Raw genomic sequence first — 22,369 nt, 5'->3', positions numbered from 1 at the left:
CGTATACATAGATACGTGCTCGCACGCATAATCTCGCGATTGTCTTTTACAGGTTTCGGCGCTTTAGAAACGTTCTGCTTCTGGACGCTTCCAAACACCACAACACTAGTACAAATACAAATATGTGTATAACATATATCGATATATGTTATATCGATTATGTATATTATACATAATATAATGCAAAAGTTAATGCAATATGGTAGTTCGTAACAAATTTGTTTGTCATGGAAGACTGTTGCAAATTTATTATTTTACAAATAATTTATTTGCAAAATCGCAAAAGTTAATGCAATGTGTTAGTTCGTAACAAATTTGTTCGCAAATATTTGAGAATCGAAATAAGATAAACGAGTCCTTTTTCTTGGCCGTCGACTAAGAAAATATTCATTGTTTTTACATACTCCGTACGTATTTGTATTATGTCTTCTCGTACCGAAACGAAATGCTATGTTAGTTCAGTTCGGAGTGAAAGCATTTCAGTGTTCGAAGCTGGAGCGAAATTCACTATTTCCACTAATCCGCAATGAATTACGGTTTAAACAATTTCGGTTCAAACAATTTCGCTCCAAAGAATCAATTCACTTCCAATTCCACTCCAAAGATTTCGGTTCTTGTAACCGAAACAACTACGAACCGGTTCACTCGTGTGAATTACGTTTCGGTTCACATCCTTGGTAAGGAGTGTTTTTAGATACAAATTTTCACTGCACCTTATCATTCGTGATTTTTTTAGCCAGCTCTTAGACTATAGGGTTTTGCCCATCTCTGTCATTCTACGCGCGAACGAACACCAGGCCCCCACCGTTCTTCCCACCATATTGCGTCCAGTTGTGTCGCGTTTCGTCTCGTCTCGTCGGAATAAAACATTTCGAACGACTCGAAAGCGTCTTTCGTGCGTGCGCAAATACTCGCGAGCAATTCGCGCATCGCCTCGAGTAAGCATTTCGGCTTTGTTTCTGATTTATATGTAATTTCCTGCGTCGCGTGGTACTACGTCGAGGTTTCGGATCGATAATGGTCCGTCGAGCGAAAGAGAGATAGCACGCACGATGGCGGAAAGAGGGTGTGTGGAAGAGAGGAGAATTCACGATGGTGGGAGAAAGAGGGAACGAAAGAGATGGAAAGGGGCTCGGCCCATATCGTAGGGATATACATTGTCGGCGAGACGCGTAGAGTTGAGCAGTGATTGGCGATTACGTCAACGATAATTACTCTCGAATGAGAGACCGAGAACGATCGACTATCGCAAAACATTGAACTACATCCTGATTTTATTATGATACATTTATACTCTACAATCACTAATCAGCTATTTGTAATCTCTAAGAGCTGACCGTGCTTGACTCCTCGGTAATAATTAATCGTGTTTACTGACTCGTTAGCCCGCGGATTTTCCACATTTACGCAAATGCAGTTAACTCGTGCTAAACCTACACTCTACGTATATTTTCTATATTTTTTTATATTAGCACGAGTCAAATGTCGAAAAATAAATATATCAATCAATCAATCAATCGATAATCGTAGTCATGGATCACATTTCGTCCAACATCGCCCAACACTCGCGCGATATTTTAATGCGGTTCGGTCAAGTAAAGGTCAATTTTCACGTGACTCGAAGTCACGACTTCTCTTTTTGTGACTGGTGTATCATAAAAACTTGAATATCGCGTTATTACGATAAGTAAATGTCTGACATTCGATGTCACGGTATAAATAGTCGTGACTCTACATCGCGTGAAAAGGGACTTCGAGTACCCGTCGGCGTATTTAAGATACTCGGTTTCGCGTTCCGGCTTTCCAAAGGTTCCTTAGCAACCGGAAAACAGGAACGCGAAACGAATAATCGGTTGGATAGCGTTTAACGTCTCCCTGACAACTCGACAAAAATCGTGCGGGGTCGTACCATCTCCTCGTGGTAGCCATCGGCAGGCATCGAGTCGTTCTTAAAGGTGTCCTTCTCGACGTCCAAAGACGTTCCCTCGTTCTGTTCGGCGACGAACTTGAGAATATCGTAGTACCACAAGGAGGACCTGTACCGTTGCCGAGGATTCTTCACCATCCTCTGAGAACTCCTCACCTTCTTGTATTCTCGTCTGAATGCAGTTCTGAGAGTGTTGATTTTTCGTATGACGGTCTCTCTATCCGCCAGCGGATTTACCTCCCTCAATTTCTGCACGAGGGCGTCGTAAGCGCGGTTTCTCAGCAACCTGTCTTTGTATCCCCTGTACCTGACCTGCCACAAGCAGGGGTAGCTCCGGTAGAGGTGGATGAATTCCGTGAGGAAATCGTGCGTATAACCGACCAGGTCGGGATTCGACATCATAGTTATCGACGGTTGGATCCGCGAGGACGAAAACGTGGTTTGTTCGCTCGGAAGCAGTTGGAGACGCGCGTCGATCGTTTGCGCACGTTGGTTCGCGTTCGAAGGTTCTCGATTCACGGACGGCTACTGGCGTTGGAACGGGCGAAACGGAATAGAAGTATGGCGGACCGTAAATGACCACGCTCAACGACCGACTGAGGAGCCACGAGTACACAAAGGCGCTTCTCGGCCGGCTATCGTCGGTTGGCCAGACACCGGTCGCGTGTACGCGTGCATCTGGCAAGTGGGTAGCGAGGCGTTTGCTCAAACCATGTTGCCAGATCTCGGCATGCCACGGGCGAGGTTTGCTCGTGCTTGCGCAGCCACCGACGCCACACGGTCGTTGCCGTTCTCTCACGACGGACGATGGGCGATGGGCGATGGACGATGACTCGCGTCTCGTTCGAACGTAACGGATATTTCCGGTGAAATTTTCCACGTGCGGCGTTTCCAAAAACTTCTTCAACCTCTCGAGAATGTTACGTTTGTCCACCTTCGTGATACGAACTTCGGTTACGTTTGTCGTACCTAGTTGGAATGTCCGATATTCCGCCTACAAAAACACTATCGAGGACTGGTTGTACTTTGTTTCGAAAAGTCGAGGAATGAGATACGGATTATAAATTTGTACGGAACACTTGTTCGCGTCGCATCGAAGCATCGGTGCTCCACGGAATACGGTTTGGAAACGTTGCTCTACGAAACGATCGCACACGTCGACTGCTGTAGCGCGTTTGGACGGATCTCTTCGTGACGACACGCCGAGAGGGGAGCAACGTTCGATGCGTACGTGCCCATAGTCGAGTCAAACTCACCCGACGCCACAAGGCCACTTTCTCAGCGATGCGTCGAGTAGCGATGGGACTGAGGCGTAAAGCCACGCTGATTTCGAAGAAGTGCGTCATATAAAAATTAGATCACGATCCGTTCGAATGTATAGAATTAGAATTTCCAGCAGGTTCGACAAATCATGTCGTCGTAATCCTCGCGGATTAGAAGATTACGAGACGATTACGATAAAGAAATTAATAAGAAAGAAAGAGCTTTAAGCGATTTTAACAGAGAGCGTGATTGATTCTATCGATGTCGCAAAGGTTTGCCGTGGTTGCCAGACGTTGCCGGCCATCTGCAGGCTTCCGTTGCTCGCGTATACGTGTCCGTACCGTCACGTATTCTCGGAATCCGAGAAACGTCGACATATCATTGTCCCCTTGAAAGTTAAACGCGTCCTATCTGATTCCGTGTAAGGGGGGTTTGCGCAAACGCGACGCGTCTCCGTACTTGGCTCTTCCACGGACCCGTCCCAAGGGAAGTTTATTTCTCGGCTATCGTTGCCAACGTGACCACGCAAACACATTCCATGGGTTCGTCGAGTGCGACAGTTTATGCATCGCCACGCCTCGACGTACTTCGCCGCTCGTTCCGCGCCTGGCGCGAGTTCATTCTTGGGTGGCTTGTTGGATGAAAATTAAAATGAAAATGAAAATTACGAGTTTACAGGAATTAATTATTATAGAACATTCGAGTGTGCGTTGTGATTGGTTAATGATTAAAGTCTCAGACTTGGATGGAACGTCGACGCTGATACGCGGGCAGCAGCGCTTTGAAGTTCCCTAGCCGAGTGCGTGCAATGCCAGACGATTGAAAATCTGTGACACATATTTTTAACCGACTTCGAAAATAAGGAGGTTACTCAATTCGACATCTATACATTTATATATTTTATATATATATAGATGTCGGATATATATATACTTTCCGAAGTCAGTTAGAAAAATATATATATATTTATATACATTTTATTTTATATATATATTTTACATGTTTAAAATTTAATATATATTACGTACGTAAAATATATACATGTATGTATACATATATTTATATGTAAAATATATATACATATATTTATATATATTTGTAAAAAAAATATATATATATATAACTAATATATATATTTATATATATAGATGTCGAATATATATATATATATACTTACCGAAGTCAGTTAAAAATATATATATATATATATATATTTATATATATTTTATTATATATATATATATATATTTTACATATTTAAACTATTTAATATTATGATTAAAATTTAATACATTTTACATATTTATGACATACAAAATATATAAATATATATAGATGTCGAATTGAGTAACCTCCATCTTTTTAACAAAATACATATGTATATATATTTATATACATTTTATTATATATGTATATATATTTTTTTAATTTTTTCTTTTTAATGTTCATCACAGAAGCTTATATCTCTCGAACTAATAGATGGACGGGAATGATCTTTTGGAATCTTATACGCGAGATACCCAAGTGCCAACTAAAAGTTGGTTCCGTTAAGAAAATACTGTTTCTACCGTTTCTTTTTTACAATTAACGATTCCGGGGATCAGGGAAGTGGTTTTCGGGAGTAGACGGTCCGAGTTACGAAATTATGAAACCGGCGCCTATCGCGTTTTCCAGGAGGTTGGTTTCGCGAACGATTAAAACAGGAACGAGGCGATGGGAGTCGATCGGCTCGTAGATAGCGGGCTTTAGCGCGACCCTCCGCGCCTTATAAGGTACTAGCTGTTGAATCCGTTTGCCGCGATATCGCGTCGAGCGTTGTCGTCCATCGAAGTCACTCGAAAGCCCGAATTACGCTCAAGGTCTGGGTAGCGACGCTTCCCGACGGATCCACGTCGACCCTGATCTCTTTCATTTTTCCCATAAACGACGAGATTATGTCGCGCTAGGGTCAACAGGGGGGACTGCGAGAGCGTAAATGGTAGAGTGTAAGATCAGAATGTATTGGTTTGTAAAGGGAATATTTTTGAATATTTTGCGTAACAGGAACAAAGCAAATGAATCTTACACGTTGAATTTTATTTATTCCATTTTTCTGGGTCGAAGGTCGTTTGTAGGTGATATTGTAGTACATGGACGAATTCGTTATTTTGTCAGCTACAACATCACGTTAATGAAAATATGTCGTTCTATTAAAAAAAACATCGATGATCTTGAAATTTTATATAAAAAAGACCTTGAAAATTTTTTCCCGTACACCGTTACGTGTGGCCCTTCAAATATTGTAACTTTGTCCCGAGAAGTTTTTTTGTACAACGAAATGTAACGGAGATATTTAGGTGTTCTGTTTCTTCGGACTCACCCTGTATATCTTCGATAGGTCTCGACTCCACGAAAGTCGATACAATTTTGAACCGTGTCAAAAAATCCCAGACGCGAGGACATCCTCGGCAGTCCGGCCTTTTCTTAAAGTTTAGAAACCTAAACAAAGTCCTCTGGCCGAACCTCCGTTGAGAGGAGTAGCGCGCAGAGACTAAACACATGGCCTGCCTGCTTCAGCCATTTAGCTATCTCTAATTTTCTAACAGGAGGTCGAACTCGCGCACCTGTATCGTCCCGTCGAAGTTCTTCCCACCTCTGTATGCTACCTTTTCGACCAGGAAAAAAGATTGTCCATGCGCGGAACACGGAAATATTTTTCAAATTTTTGTAGAGTTCCCCAAGGTTCGAATGTAAAGGTATTCGAAAGATGCGGGGAAGCAACGCTGACCTTATCGAGAGAAACGTTGGCGCGTACCGGCGCCAGCAGGCCCCTACCTGGCGCCTGTCGGTGCCTCTTGTAAAAAAAACTCGCTGCTGGGTAAGCGCGACGCGACATTTCAGTTTTAAGTATACGCACGCACGCGCTCGCCTCGACCTACGAGCGAAAGTACGTCCTTAACCACTTGCACGCTCGCTATTTTTGTCTCCCTACCGAAAACACGTACGGCAAGCTCGCTACGTCAACGAATATCGTTTTAAACGGTTGTTAAGTGCTCGCTACGGGTTACCCATCCACGCTTTAACGTTTGTTTACTCTTGCTCTCTCGGCTCGTGTCCTCCCGTTCGCGAGAGGCGAGAGTTTGTTCGATTCGTTGGTTAAGCGCCGATGGTGCAGGGTGACGGAAAGGGGCCGAATCGCGCAGGTACATGCGAGTGAAAGAACGCGGTTACATAAGCGGTCGCGGCATGCTGGTAGCTGAAACACGAGCGTGTCGGGATTTGCGAAAGGACGCGTGGAAATTGTCGAGACGCGATGCGGGAAATCGTGATTGGCGCGCCTACCTGTTCTTTGAACTCCGATGCAGTATAGAGACACCGTTTCTTAAACTTTTCTCGCCGACGATTTTATTAACCCTTTGCACTCGAGGCCTTTTTTTTCTGCTATCTATCAGCAACTCGAGACGCTTTCTTAGTATTCTATTACTATGAATGCTAAGCTATCGAGATCGAGAATCAGGTCACCTTTACCTTGTCGACAACCATCTTATCGATACTTCGAGTTCCGAAAGAAGTTAAACCTAAACAAATATTATTGTTGGCCGATTTACTGCGTCAAACCTAGACCGAGAGTCACCTCTGGAATGGAAAGGGTTAAGCGTGGAAATTAATTCTGTGTCTTTCCGAGGCAACCATCGTCGATCGCGTTGAGGCTCTCCCTCCGATCTCGACTCGTTATCTAGCGATAATTTCGCAGATAAGCGCGGAACTCCAGCGCGCTGTCGACCAATTTCCGTGGCGACAGATGTTCCCCCTGTTCGGGAGCTGGAATCGGAATCCAGCTTTACTTCCAAACAATTACAACGATAATGCGTATCGCATTTCACGCTCTATTCGTTCTCCAGTCGTTCTCCCAGTCGTTCTCCAGCGAACGATTATTGGAGTTGCATCTACGTTCTCTACTTGTAATCGAATTGCAAGAGACGTACACTGGAAAGGATGTTTGTAAATAAAAATAAAAGCGTAACAGTTTCGAACGTTAGTTCGCGAATAGGACATCGCTAAGTGGGACTATCATTTACAAATAGAGTGGACAATAACGAACGTAAATTAATTCGTCTTGGCGAGACACTGGTGGGCTGAAGCGATTACGGAATTACACGTCGTTTCGAGGCCATAATTGTCTCGATCGATCCAACGAGACGTGTCGGGTGTCGATTGCTAAAGTCTCCTGTCATAAGGTCGATCGAGTTAATTATGGTTGGCGCGAGGTCCATTCTCGTTAAAACCGTGAGACGTGCTAGTATACGTGCGTTATACGTAAAGATGACGCGAGAGCCCAATGAGGTCTGAACCACTGTTTCAATTATGAATATATATTTAAAAATACTATTTTTAAAATAAACGCAATATAATAGTTACGTATCACGGGATCATTTTATCGTATTTGGGCGCACTGTATGCAATACTTTCGAGGTCCCATCTTATTCATAATCAGTAGCTTTGAACCAGTACTTACGAGTCAAACTCCACCGAACACTTAATCATCAGAGGTGTATCCCTAAATTCTTCTTAAATCATTCACTTTCAAAAATTCCCACTCTCCACTGTAATCGTCGTTACGCCAAAGTACTGATACACCCGTTAAATAAATAACTGAGTAAATAAATAGTAAATAGCTGTCGAATGTAATCGTAGATTCAATTAACCGTTCAACTAAATCCCGAGAGAGCCTTTATTCGTTGCCTATTATTCCAATAAAATTCCTGTCCGTCATTGGTTCCCGTATCGACGATATCACGCACTCTCGAAATTCGTTTTATCAGCGGAGGAGGACGTATCGCGTGCGTGCATTAAATCATGTGCCGAATGCACCGCTTCCAGCACTAGCGTGATTCTTACTGACGGACTGCCAAGTTGAGCGTTGCCTCTCTCCGTTCGCCGGACCCGTACGCTTTCGCGCGTCCACTCTGCTTCTTGGCCAGTACGCGTCGCGACGCTGGCTCGTCCGGTCGCGTCACACTCGTATACGGATCCATTCTTCCCGGGACGATTCTTTTCGTGCACCTTGCATACTCTAACAGGGAAAAATTTTTAGGTGTCCGTCCTTCGATTGTTTTGCCTTTTTATACGTTTTAAATTTTAAAGCATAGCTCCGCAATCACTGTGCCGCGATGATTTTTTCTAGAATTAAAAAAAATATTTTAACCACCACATTAATTTAAATTTTTCTAAGTCGTATACTTCTCTACTTTTTTAGCCGATATGTAAGTTATCTGAGTTGAAATTATACACGAAACAAAAACATGTATATATGTAGTAGTTACCATACATTACACGTACGCTCAAGCGTCAATACCTTTGTATCCGAGTGACGACGGACTTCTATTGATTAACTTGGCATTTTATTTGGATTAAATGGGCATAAGTAAATACCAAAGAACAAACTTTATATCTAAATTTATAGAAGACATTTTTTACGTGTTCTGTAAAACTATACATATTTATTCTTGTGTTTTGTGTACAATTCAAATTGCTTTATATTGATTGGTGATTGGTCGATGGTTTCTCGTTAATAATTCAAAAACGAAGCGCCATCCGACGCTTTCGCAAAGGAAATCGTTGTTCGGAATCGTCTCAGCTCTATTTCCGGTTCTTACATTAATCCCGAGACACCCGGACTAATCAAAAATAGTATGAATAAAGTCGTAAAGTTAGTCTCGAAAATCTCACCAATGGATCCCTTAAAATTTGACACTAAATAATATCTCTAAATAATATCACTTCGAAAACATTACCAAGGGTGTGAAGAATCTTCGTTCGTTCCCGTCGCGCACCGAAATAAATCGAAAGGAACGAGTCGACTGCACTTGGTCGCGCAAGACCAGTTTCTTCCGATTCGCGACGCGACGACTTCTTCTCTCCCGATGGTACCGACCGCTTCTTTTTAAAAAGGGGAGATACCAGATATCGCCACTTTAACGTAAAATAGAAATCGAACCAGCAGGAATTCAAAGTCGAAGCACGGGAGCCGCGTAACGAAGGGGGATCGCCGCAACTTGGCAAACCCTATTACTTTTTGTTGTTGGCTGTCAATTATAAGTTTTTCGTCGCGGATGACGTAGCTCGGAAGGTCTGGGTTTGGTAGCTGTTATCGTCGATAGTATAGGGTGAAATCAATGATTCCGAAGACGTTCTCGATGTATAGCTACGATGGAATTTACACGCGGAACAACTTTCGCGCATCCAACTGTCCGGAGATGCGTCTCTAGTAATTAAACACGAAAAAAAAAAAAGAGCGTGTTTACATTCAGTCTGAAACGGTTCTCGGCTGGTGGCGAACAGAGGGTCGCGGTGTACAACCGAGAGATTTTCTTTGATCACAAAGGAAAATGCAATCGCTTCCCCTTTTTCTCTATCCCGACGTTTCCACTCTGTCCTCTATGAAAGAGTTCATCCTCCATAACCCTCGGGCTTTATATCCGATATCGTCTGCGTGCCTCGCGAAAAAAGAAATCAGCAGAGTAGATTCTAGACACGTTCGCACAACGACGGTGTGCCGCCTTGGCTACGAGGAAAACCCAATTCGATCGGCGAATATTCCGATCGAATTTCTAATTTCTCTGCGGACCCTGCGAAAACACCGTCGAGTCTTCGGAGCAGCCTTCGACGGGGGTGTTCGTCGGCTAATAAGAGAATCGATACGTATCTCAACCGTCAGGGAGTAACGAGAAACAAACCGTTGGCGAGATTCAGAGAATTTCCATAGAATTCCCGTGCAGGTGGTTCGGTTCATTGTGCGCTTCGTCCGTCTCGTTCGTCGAGAATGAATGGCGGCACGTGTGCAGCCACTTCCGCGCGAATCGAGATCTGCGCATCGATTCGCTGATATCGCGTTCGTGTCGCGTACACGATTGCGTCTGCTCTTCGTTTCCGATAGATGCAGGCATAGTTTCGAGAGGCATAGTTCGCGGAGCGATGGTCGAATAGGAAAAGTCCACCATGGCTCCTAGAGGATGGTGGCTTCGAACTTCTGCGCTTTGAGTAGTTTTTCCGTTGGGGTTCGTATAGTTTTAATTGAAGATAAAGCGTAGTACAGTATTGTCTCAAATTTATGCGTTTTGAGTATATTTTCGTTGGGACTCCTATAGTTTTAATCGAAAATAAAGCGTAGTACGGTATTGTCTCGAAATAAGCAATTCGGTCGGGACCGACGAGTTGCTTATTTCGAAACAGGTGTGCTATTCGGCTTGACTTTGTTCCCGAGTTCCCGAGTGTGACGAGGAGGAACCCGTAGACAAAACAGGGCGTTCGGTATAGCAGCAAACTATGAAGTGATCGCTCGAGTACGGGTGTGTTATTCTTTGGAGAATGATAGAAGATAACATCCTTTCTCATTTTAGCACTAGTATAATCGAACGAATGGCATGTATACAGGGTGTCCCAAAAATGTTGTAACACCTTGAAAGGGGTGGTTCGGGAGGTGATTTGAAACATCTTTTTCCTTAGCGAAAATGTTGTCCGAGGCTTCGTTAAGGAGATATTAACGGAAAACACTGACCAATCAGAGTATGCCGTTGGAGCGCTCGCAATAGCTTATAAGCGCGGCCGCCTAGCGCGTAGCCACGCCTACCGCGGTCGCTCCACCGGTATACGCGCGCTCTGATTGGTCAGTGTTTTCTGTTAATATCTCCGTAACGAAGCCTCGGATAACATTTTCGCTAAGGAAAAAGTTGTTTCAAATCACCTCCCGAACCACCCCTTTCAAGGTGTTACAACATTTTTGGGACATCCTGTATGTATATACAACTAACAGTAGTATTTCGGAGAATACGCACGCGCCAGAGAAAGAGAAAACATTACACGTGTTCTGTGCTCTTTCCACTAATCTGTTCAGTCGAGCGTTAAAGATGGCTACTCGGACCTCTCGCTTCTTGTTGGATCTCTCACTCGGCTGGCGACTCGAAATAAAAAGGGATAGAGAGTTGCTTATTTCTTTTTTCTTTATTATAGTGTAGTCGGTTTACACTTTTTCATTGCACTTTATTGTCTATCGCTATAATTTTAAATTTACATGTCGCAGAAACTTAACAATTGCTTTATAAATTTGAAGTTTGTTCATCGATAACAATCCGTGTATACTTTGGTTCGATTCGACTATCTCTTTTCCTATTTTACTTCTAAGCTCCAGTCTTTCTACATTCTGCTCATTTCGAGACGATACTGTATCACGCGCGCCCTCCTCCATATCCAACAATAAAAAGTCAAACAAGAACACGAATGGTAGGGATGATCTAATAAGGAAAAGCGTAGAGTGTAGATCCAAGGGTCTCATTAGTTTAGAATTCCCCGCGCACCCTTAAGTATTTTTCCTATAATGGTGGATGTCGAGTAAAAGTAGCTCGTGGCGATTTATATTCGATCGAACTGTTAGTCGCATGGACGCGTATTGTATTCCGCCGGTATTCGCTGAGCGTGACGGTTCGAACGGTTTTATCATCGGGATAAGGAACACGGGCAATAATGCAGGGCGAAACGGATGACGCAACAATGGCGAAGAAAGGGGACAGGTCGTGGTTCCGAGCGACATCAGGTCGGAAGAGAGCAACGAAGGCATGGCTCGTTGACAAAGAAAGACTCTGAGGAAACAAAGCGATAGAGAACGCGAAACGATGGGACGAAACGACGGGAGAGAGAAGAGAGAGACAAAGAAGGACGATGCTAATCCTCTTTGTATGGAAAAACCGAGTGGTCTGTTGAGCAGACTACGAAGCAGACTTTCGAATAAGCTATTCAACCGGTGCAATATACCGTGCAAATATATAGTGCATCCCGTCTAGACGACGCGGCTTTTCTATCCGAACGAAAAGTTACCTCGTTATTTCGCGAATTCCCGTGGAAAGCGCGGAAACGACGGGAGAAAAGGAGGGCCGAGACGGTCGCGGCAACCAGTCAAGAATTCGCTAATTTCGTCCGACCTTTTTTCGCTTATTAAAGACTTTCCACTCCCGACTGCTACACTGGGTCAAAAAAGTACTCGCACACCCAGTTTTTTTTAGGGTGACTCTATCTGTGATTTTTTTTTTCGCTACTGTAAACAAATGGCGACAAAGGCCAAATATAGTATATAGAATACTAGAAAAAACGTTACAACGCAGTGGAAAACACCATTATAGCATTTAATTTCGTGTCATCCGAAAAATGTTATCCAAGAGCGAAATTGGTTTCGATGTGACGGGCGGCTGTTGGCCTGACAGGCAGCAACGTACCTAATAACCTGGTTTAATTAAATTCAAAACGGTCCGCGTGTTTCTTCGATGTCCAATAACCGCGACGTACGAACCGGCTGCCGAGCAGGCCGTAGAACTGGCGCAAACTCGATTCGAACGACTTTATCTCGCCGTGGATGGTACAATATTACAATGCAGTCCTATACACCGCGGCTGTGCACTCTATGGTGTTCGCGCGACGTCGGCTCGGCTACGCAGCGTGACAGATACACGCGGCAGGCTAGAATAGACCCTTCTGTTCCGCGGTCGATACGCGACGAACGCGACGGTGTTTACCTTGTCGTTCGGTACTATTCAAATAAGTAGCAAATAAGTACGCAACGTCCGCGGCAATTGTGCTCGGGGGAAATTGGATCGACTGCGAGCCATATACGGTGGATAACTGTAATATTCGAGCACTCCAGTTGCGTAGGGTATGTCTCGGAGATCGTATATTAAGGGAAGGTTACCGTGACGATGAAAAATATTATTTTTTTATTTTATATATATAATTTGGATCCTTAAAGTGTTTAGAGCACGTAGATAAAAGGATAGTTTCATATCTATGGTGTTTTAAAATTTACAACGTCAGGTGGGAAACAGATAGCTGTTTTTTTTTTCGAAACAGTATTTCTACAGTTTCAATAGATTAAGTGATATTCGTGAATCCGCTGTCAATTGAAAGGAAATTCAATTTGCTGGCCCATCACGAAGCGATTTTTGTTCAAAATTGATTTACGCGTATTTTTCGTTCGGTCGCCGCCAGTTCGTACTAAAATTATAATATAATATTTGTTTATACGTCAATACGTGTTAAAGAAATCCTATTCCTTTTGCGATACTCTCAAAATTAATTATCAAAATTACCCTTTATTTTCCAGCCTCTAACAGTGCTATCACCCTTTAAGTATTCTTCCTATAACTTCACTTTTCCTTATTTTAATCTCTGAGATGTGAGCCATTTCCTCCTGGCGAATTTCGAAGAGCAGGGAGAAGTATAGGGAGAACGAGCAATATTTGAAATTATTTACACAAACAAAAATCGAATACGTGTTAAAGAAATCCTATTCCTTTTGCGATACTCTCAAAATTAATTATCAAAATTAGCCTTTATTTTCCAACCTCTAATAGTGCTACCACCCCTTAAGTATTCTTCCTATAACTTCACTGTTCCTTATTTTAATCTCTGAGATGTGAGCCATTTCCTCCTGGCGAATTTCTAAGAGCAGGGAGAAGTATAAGGAAGAACGAGCAATATTCGAAATTATTTACGCAAAGTAAAATCGATACTACCCCGAGAGGCGCGCACCGAACAATCGTCGCAGTCCGTTCGCGTGTAGCAATTAGCGAACTACAATCCGGTGATTATCGAGGAAAATACGGGGAACAGTATTCGGAGGAAAATCCCGTTGAATCGCGACCGAACGTCGAATGCCCCCGTACTTGATAGCCTCGGCAAAGGGCTTTGCAGACGTTGCAGAGTTGCATACGAAGAGACAATAGTCCACGGTTGCGTCAGAGAGCAGACATTCCGTTTCGACCGGCGCGTACGCGGTGTATGCATTTCATCCCAGAGAAGTCGAGTGCTCGGCGTAATGGGAAGATTAACGCTCGCGTTCAGCGAGATTAGTTTGTTCGCGGCAAGTTTTGTGTTTTATTTAGGCCGGAGAGGCAGCCTTGGCTTCGCTTCGAAACGACGTGATAACGATTTCATGGCCAACGGCGTTTCCTTTCTCGAAAAGTAATACTTTCCAACACGTGCTACGACTCCAAGTATTTCCAAGCGTTTCGGTTTGATATTTTATTAACCTCTCGAGAAATATTGACACGGTTGCTTTTATATAAAAATGAGACCGTATATTTGTACAAAGGGTGTAGAAAAATTAATGGTCACCACTTTCAGGTGGGCATTTGCAAAAGAAACCATCGAAATTTAAGGTTGTAATTTTAAAATTGCGTGTTTTGTCGTTGATATTTTTCTTTTCTTTTTTTTTTTTTTCGTAGTCAATCGTCGAAATTGTAATCGTGCATTTAACGAATTAAATGCATTTTATGCTCTGTCATTTCCCAAGAAAATATGTAACACGGTTTCATTTTGCTTTAGATCGCGCGTGCTCGATTAAAACAGAGAAAGGTACCTTTAAAAAACAAGACTTTTATTGTCTTAATTAGAAATTACGAAAAATGTTCGGCCTGTTTCGCGCGGGACACCCCGTATGTACACGTACTTGGCTCGAATTTAATATCAAACGTATAATACGTACGAAGGCTCGAATGCGACGGGAACTCCGAGCAGTTTAAATGGGGTCATACATAATAGGAACCTCAGCTTTTCCGTATGCTCGATTCGCTCTTTAATCACGATGAAACGAGAAAACCGTGGCCTGAAATACGCCCTTCAACGGCGGCGGGGAACCAATTAGCGCGCGAAATAATTATGCCGCGTAATGCGCCTCTGGTCTGACGTACGTCACGAATAATAATAACAGCAAAGCCTCAGGATACTTGATTTTTGTTTTAATTAAAAACGCGACTCGATTACCTCGACAGGAATAGTACAAGGATATTTATTTCTCGTTAATTTTCTTCTGCCTTGTATTCGTTTTATCAAGCGTAAAATATTTTTATCTCGAGGTTACTTGGTCTTTTTCATCTCGAATTTTCTGCGTGTTTTTTTAAAACATTTCTGACATGGACAACTCGCAAGGCACAAGTTACTGAAAAAATACCATCGTTTATTTTCTATTAATATTAATAAAATTATAATTCTTACATCTTAAGAACGTAAATTAAATTAACCGAAATAGGCGTCGTCAGTGGCGCCCTCTGTGGTGCAATTCTGGAGTAACGACGGCGGGTTGGACGCATCGTCTGTACCTTGTCCTACAGGCTCGCTCGTGGTCCCTCCTCCTGGTCCTGGACCAGGTCCTGCTCCAACTACGACAACCCCAGTCGCGTTTCCAGCTCGTAGAGGTTTTACGTCGTGCCCACCCTCGTACGTTCGATGCTGTTGATTCTGAGAGTTGATCTCGTTGTAAACGAGCTCCTGAATTTTCAACCTAACGAACATCTGTCGATCTAGAGGTAAACTCTTGAGCGGAGTCCTGACGCTCATAAGGAAGTGGTAGGTGTCGTCCTCTTCCTCCTGCGACATGCCCAGCCTCTTCTGCAGGGACTCGTACCTTTTTCGATCCACCTCGGTGTAATCGTTCTCGATCGCGTCCATCAAGCTTCTCTTTCTACAGATTTTGTTCATTTTAGGCGGGGGCATCACCTGATGCAAAGCATCGTCGTTCGATAGAAGGGACTGGCAAGAATCGCCGTCCAGGTCGTCGAATTGCGTTTCCTCGTGACCTTCCAGAATGTCGATCTGTGGCTCGATCTGCGTCCCATCCGGGGACGATCGAAGGGCTGCGGTGCAATTCTGCGAGAGGGTGCATCCTATCACGCGGGAGTTCATTTGATCTCGCAGGAAGAACAGGCTTTTGAACCAAACCCACTTCGAGTCGTGCTCGTTGGCCCCACCTTCGCACTTCCCCCGATAAGTCTTCTTCAGCTCGTTGCGGAAATTGTCGCGCAGGTGTTTCCATTTCGATTTCGCCACGTCCGCTGGGAAGATGAAATGTTTCATTTAGAATTGTTTTTATATTTTATACAAAATAAAAATAAAAAAGAAATCGATGTATGCATTATCGTAGGGGCATCGTGTTTGGGCTCTCCCGAAGGCTGTATACGTAAATTTATACGAGTACGAATTTAGTAGCAGTGATTGGCAAAAGCAGGGATGTGAACCGAAACAAAACTATGTTAAAGCGTTTCGCTTCGGGTTCGGAGTGAAATTATTTCGCTCCAGAAACACGTTTCACTCCAGAAGCGAAAATCAATTTTATATGTTATAGTTTTGTTTCGCTCCAGAAGTGAAACTGTTTCCGGAGCTGAATTAATTTAAAAGAAGCGGTACAATAACTGTTCGATTTCGGTTACAAAACGCCTACTGGTGGGGGAAAGTAGCGAAAATTGAAACAGCTACGAAGCGAAATGTTATGAATTCTGTTTCGGTTCCTTCGATTCGCTCCGAGGTGGTTTTTAGTATTTTTACTCGTTTCACTACTTTCAATATTTTCATTATTTTCATTGTTCATTATATTCGTTATTTTAATTATTTATACTTTCATTTTTGCTTTTGTTATTTTTATTATTTTCAATGTTTTTACTACTTTTATTATTTTCATTAATCATTGTGTCTTTCATATGCTTTGCGTTCACGAACGTTCCAGACGTTTCCAAATTTTCCAAACATTTCCATGTCACTACACGTATACATAGATACGTGCTCGCACGCATAATCTCGCGATTGTCTTTTACAGGTTTCGGCGCTTTAGAAACGTTCTGCTTCTGGACGCTTCCAAACACCACAACACTAGTACAAATACAAATATGTGTATAACATATATCGATATGTGTTATATCGATTATGTATATTATACATAATATAATGCAAAAGTTAATGCAATATGGTAGTTCGTAACAAATTTGTTTGTCATGGAAGACTGTTGCAAATTTATTAGTTTACAAATAATTTATTTGCAAAATCGCAAAATTTAATGCAATGTGTTAGTTCGTAACAAATTTGTTCGCAGATATTCGAGAAACGAAATAAGATAAACGAGTCCTTTTTCTTGGCCGTTGACTAAGAAAATATTCATTGTTTTTACATACTCCGTACGTATTTGTATTATGTCTCCTCGTACCGAAACGAAATGCTATGTTAGTTCAGTTCGGAGTGAAAGCATTTCAGTGTTCGAAGCTGGAGCGAAATTCACTATTTCCACTAATCCGCAATGAATTACGGTTTAAACAATTTCGGTTCAAACAATTTCGCTCCAAAGAATCAATTCACTTCCAATTCCACTCCAAAGATTTCGGTTCTTGTAACCGAAACAACTACGAACCGGTTCAGTCATGTGAATTACTAGTCCGAGAGTCATTACACAAATGAACCTGTTTTCCGAAGATGGTACGGCTCCCTAGTTTAGAAATGCTTGGTCTGGCAGATTGTAAGCGGTGCTAAATGGGTCTGATGGATGAAATGACAGTCGGAAAACCTTGTTGGAAAAACGAAGTAGTTTGACTAGAATCATTAGCACCTATTTAGTACCGCTTGCAATCTGCCAGACCAACTTTATTATGCAATTTGGCGTGTCAACAATACATTCTAAAAATTTCAAGAATAATAATTTCAGTCAAAGATATTATTATTACTGTTGTTTCTTACATGTTTCCGACTTTCTAGCCGAGCGATGCACCGTTTGTGCTCTGCCAGCCTCGGATTATTTTTATTCTTTAGTAGAAAACAGTGAAATAGCAAAAGGATATTTGTAACGAAATTGGCGGAAATTTTATGTCGCAGGCTCTCGGACTATTGGGCAAAACCCTAGGCTTCGAATAAATCTGAAGTTGGCTGATATGTTTGTCCCGTTTCCTCTTTCGAACATTACCGATGTGTCTGTCTCGTTTTCTTCTTTAGAAAACGTTCAGATTTTCGAAAACTCGAGATTTATTCGATGCCTAGGGTTTTGTCCATCTCTGTTTAGTAGGATTTTCGAATCGAGAGGTTCGTCCATTTTTGAAGGAACCGACGCGACCTCGCGCGGAACAATGCTCGAACCAGATACACCAATTCCTGTCAGTTATCGATGTTTCGTGCGACATAATTCTCTCTGCGATAACTCTAATCGTACTTTCAATTTGCTTGTATGTGAATGTCTGGTGGACAGGTGGTAGGAATCGATCGCTACTTTTTTCTTGGACTATGGTCTGTTTCGGTAAAGGGAAACTAATGATACTAATAAAACTAACGACGAGCGGCTGATCGAGCGTAATGTAAATTGTAACGAAAGAGCTCGATCGGTACGCGGAGGCCGGTCGATCGCGTTACGAAAGATGGAGCGTGCGTGCGCAGGGTTCGAGGGGAAGGGAGCGTAGGAAAAAGAAGGAGAGAGGGAAAGAAACGGCAGAGTGGGAAGAAGAGAGAGGGGTTACGCAGGCGCGAATAGCATCAGACGGAAAGAATCGAATAGAGTGGGAAGAGAGCGAGTATACTCACTGGAGACCTCGCAAGCCCTCGCGATCTCCCGCCACATCTTCAGGATGACGTCGCGATTGTGATAGTTGACGTTCTTCTGGTCCCAGATCGCGGGCCTGGCGTGCACCTCGGTGATCAGTCTCTGGAGATCCATCGTCATCGCGTTCCTACGGGCGCTCGTGTTGCATCTCCTGGACGATCGCTTGCCGGCGGCACGACGGTTGAGTAGCGTGATGCCGGAGCTGAGGGAGGAAGCAGCCGCGCGCGTGCCGCCTCCTCCTCTGGATACGTTTCGTTGAGATTCGTTGGTGTTGTGTACGAGCCGATTTTTTGGCTGATTGCTCGACTCGTCGGATACCGTCGGTCCCGCCGACTGTTGATTTAGGTGTTCTTCGTCGACCGCAAATATCGCGTCGGTGGTTCCGCTGGGTTCTACGTCAACGTCAACGTCTGCGCCACCGACGACGACGAGCTCGTCCTCGTCGTCGGCGTTACTGTTTCGTCGTTGCTGTCTTCTCCTCTTCTTCCTCTTGCGCCTGGCGATACGAGCGTTGCCAGCCGAGGAGGAGCTCGCGAAACCGAGCCGAGCGGAGGATCGCAGGCGAGACGAATCCAGGGCTTTTTCCTCCTCGACTCGTGCACGCGTGCCGCCGTCCATACACGGCCGGTAACACGCGCGCGTATTCAGCTGGGTAAACGCGCACCCGTCTCAGAAGAAAAGAATTTTCCCCGATCGTACGCCGCTGCGTCGTTCGACCCGTTAACGACAGGCGGTCGATTCTTACTTTGGGACGTACACGCGCGCACGTTCTTGCCCGCTCACGATACGCTAGCCGCCTGCTTCGCCAGCCAGCGCTAACGCGCCGAGCCCCAAGTCCCGAGCCTTCCTTCGCTTTTGCCCACGATTTCAGCTTCGGCTTCGGCCTCGCTCGACCTTGCGCTCGGCACCGCTCGGTTCGGCTCGGCCTGACTCGGCGTCGCCTCGCGCGCCACCGCTTCAACGCCGCTCGTCGCCGCTTCGCTATCGAGACTCGGCTTCGCGACGCCTGGCCTTCGTCACAGTTTCTCGATTCTTAGTTTTTCTAATCGTCACTCGTAGTTCCTATTATCGATGTACTATCAATGTTAAAACTACATATTGTCATTTTTAATCTTTCAGCAGAATTGAATAGTATTCTAGTACTGTTATTCGATTAGCTGTTTCAAGGAAAGCTCTTTTAGATAAGAAGATGCGTTCTAATCTTCTGATACTATTAGGTTGTCCGAAAAGTTTCTTTCGCTTTATTAATAAGTAATACATGCACGATATTTTATGTTTCATGTTATATTACTGAATTGTGCACGATTCATTTTGCTCCGTTACTGTGAATGCCTGTGAATGTAACATGAATATCTGTGAAATTAGATTGTCTATTTATATAAACACGACCACAGAAAATAATTGAGTGCAACTCGCGAAAGAAACCTTTCGAGACGACCCAATATATTCCGATGCTACATTCGAAGAAACTTTTTAAGATAAAGAGTACACACCGAATGTTATTAGTTTCCATGAGAACCGTGCATAATTGAAATGCCCTACGGTAATGAAACAACTATTAAAATCTATCTATAACTCCGTAGGGAGACCGTATTCAAAGTAAACGACGATAACGAACCCGTTACTATCAAATTTCGCTCGCCGATTCGCTGCTTTCGGTTATCCAATCTCCAGTTATCCATTTTATCTCCTGCCCTTTCTTCCCCTTATCGCGTGATAGCGATTACCGTTACTTCTACGGTACTCTTACAAATACAAAATTCTGTCTAATCTCTGTCCGTTTCATCGATCAACAAGTATTATCTCGATTTCTGTACTCGAAATTGTACTTTCTCGTATTCGTGTTCTCGTCCTCGATTTCGCGTAGAGGAGTCGAAGCAAATATCTGTTATATGTACATCGAGCACGCGACGCGTACTTCGACCTTTGTCCTCTGAATGCTTCGTCCTCCTCGATCGATGCGAAACCGCAAAAGCTGTTTTGACAGTTGCTGGTCGAGAGCGTGCATGTGCCGTTGGACGGTTGACTCGACCTTCGTCGGTCTGGTTCGATGTAACTCGGCTTAACTCGGTTAAATTCGGCCTCGATCGGCTTTATGGCGCTTCGCTCGCCGCCTACTCTTCGAGTTTGTCGACAATGGACCACGATTACGGCAGATAATTAGGTCTAAAAAGTCCTGCATAATTGAAAGTAACAAATCCAGTGAATACCGAGAATCCAGTAGCTGTACAGAGTTTTTAACGCATCGTCGTTTGTTTTGTACCGAGGATGGCTTACGCGAATGTACCTACACCGAATATGTACACCTCTGGTATCGCGATCGATAGCGGAGGTAGTAAAGACAATAGCGGTTTGCTTGCGTATCGAGTTTCGTCTATTCAGGTACGCCGGATGTAACCGTAGAATGCATTTATCTTCGACAGCCGTGCCGAATGATACTTTCGTATACACACGTTGTATACGACACAACGATCTGCCTATGGTAAGCGTTTATTTATATAAAAGAAATGAACTTTTGATGAATTTAACTTTCAAAATCTCTGTCGGTAAACATTGTGTCGTTCGACGATTAATCTTTTCGATAGCAGGCTTCGCGGGTCAGTTCCATTAACAGACTCACTAGCGTAACATAGTGTTATCTGATAGTTTATTATTTATTGATTTAATGAAACTAATTAAAGAATTGTAACACTCTGCTGGAACGATTAACACTTATCGAACACATTCTCTTCGATGAGTAATTCTCGCTGAATTATAGATATTTTGATTACAGGATTGATTATTGCTTTTTAATTATATTTGATCATCCTTTATCGACACAATAGATCGAAAGCATTTCTAGTTTTCGCAAGTTAGTTTTACGATTATTTGAACAATCTCCGACAGTCGAAATCATCGATCACGAGATCGTTCAATTTATTCATTGACGCTTCCATTAAATGAAAGAGTACAAAGGGTTTCATCGTGTTGGCTCGTTTGTGGAAACCACAGGTTCGTAGAGAGAACGAGCGTATAGACAAATATACCGTTGAAACAGTGGCCCGTTTCAAATCCAATCAGAGATCATCGACAGTCGTTTAAATAAATCCTTTTATCGGTGGCATTCGCAACCGTTGGCCAATAAATAATTCGCCCGTGGAACGTCAACTATCGACACCGCTCACCACCGCTCAACTAATTCAAACGTTCGTAGCGCCCAATTTGTTTTTAATACGAAATCCACCGTATCAGAAACACGCCGTGAGCGGCGCACGGTGGGACGAAACGGTTTTCGCCGATTAAAAATGATCGGTTTTTCGTGAATTCGAAAAATGGAAAAACTGTTTGTGTAGATCGATAGAGGATAAATTGCTATTTAATGTAGTGCAATCCGTTTTTTGATATTTGCTTCCGTTTTGCTGTGGTGCGCATTTAAAGGCAGTTGAAATTCGTCCAAGCAAAACGCTTACGATATTAATCCTAACTTTGATATACGATTCTAAAAACTTTGCTCAGAAAGACGATATTCAAATGAATTATAATGTTTACTAGATTTGTATAGATAGTATTCAAGGCATAAAGTAAGTCACAATGTTAACAACTCTTTAAATAATAGGGTCTGCTTGGAGAAAAGTACATTTAAGTAAAATTGTAACATTACGCATGGTTATAAAAAATTGACCGCACTTGTCCGAGGTTTAATCGCTATCACTGGAAGGGGCGAACCATCCTCTATCAGATTCTGCAAAGATCAGGTGCCCCATTTCGAGAAAATTGGGATTAAATTAGACTAAACTCGTGTTGGCCGAAGCGCTTGATAATCGAAAAGC

General features: G+C 43.2%; 2 protein-coding genes across 2 annotated transcripts in view; both read right to left on the bottom strand.

The window, feature by feature from the left end:
- Window positions 1-3,902, bottom strand: part of LOC128896643 (uncharacterized) — a 10,573-nt gene extending 6,671 nt beyond the window's left edge. Inside the window, exon 1 of the mRNA XM_054160006.1 lies at window positions 1,910-3,902. Coding sequence (XP_054015981.1) covers window positions 1,910-2,329 — 420 coding nt within the window. The 5' untranslated portion in view covers window positions 2,330-3,902. The remainder of the gene's footprint in view (window positions 1-1,909) is intronic.
- Window positions 3,903-15,149: 11,247 nt separating this feature from the next.
- On the bottom strand, window positions 15,150-19,794 carry LOC128896642 (uncharacterized). The gene is made up of 2 exons (XM_054160005.1): window positions 18,542-19,794; window positions 15,150-16,044 (listed from the first exon to the last, which is right to left on the bottom strand). The coding sequence occupies exons 1-2, from the start codon at window positions 19,176-19,178 to the stop codon at window positions 15,230-15,232; spliced, it is 1,452 nt and encodes a 483-aa protein (XP_054015980.1). The 5' UTR covers window positions 19,179-19,794; the 3' UTR covers window positions 15,150-15,229.
- Between the last annotated feature and the right edge of the window lie 2,575 nt (window positions 19,795-22,369).

The sequence above is a fragment of the Hylaeus anthracinus genome, unplaced genomic scaffold, assembly GCF_026225885.1.
Source record: "Hylaeus anthracinus isolate JK02 unplaced genomic scaffold, UHH_iyHylAnth1.0_haploid 11883, whole genome shotgun sequence".
In the NCBI taxonomy this organism is placed as follows: Eukaryota; Metazoa; Arthropoda; class Insecta; order Hymenoptera; family Colletidae; genus Hylaeus; species Hylaeus anthracinus.
The sequence above is the reverse complement of the archived record's forward strand: the minus strand, read 5'-3'. Positions and strand labels throughout refer to the sequence as shown.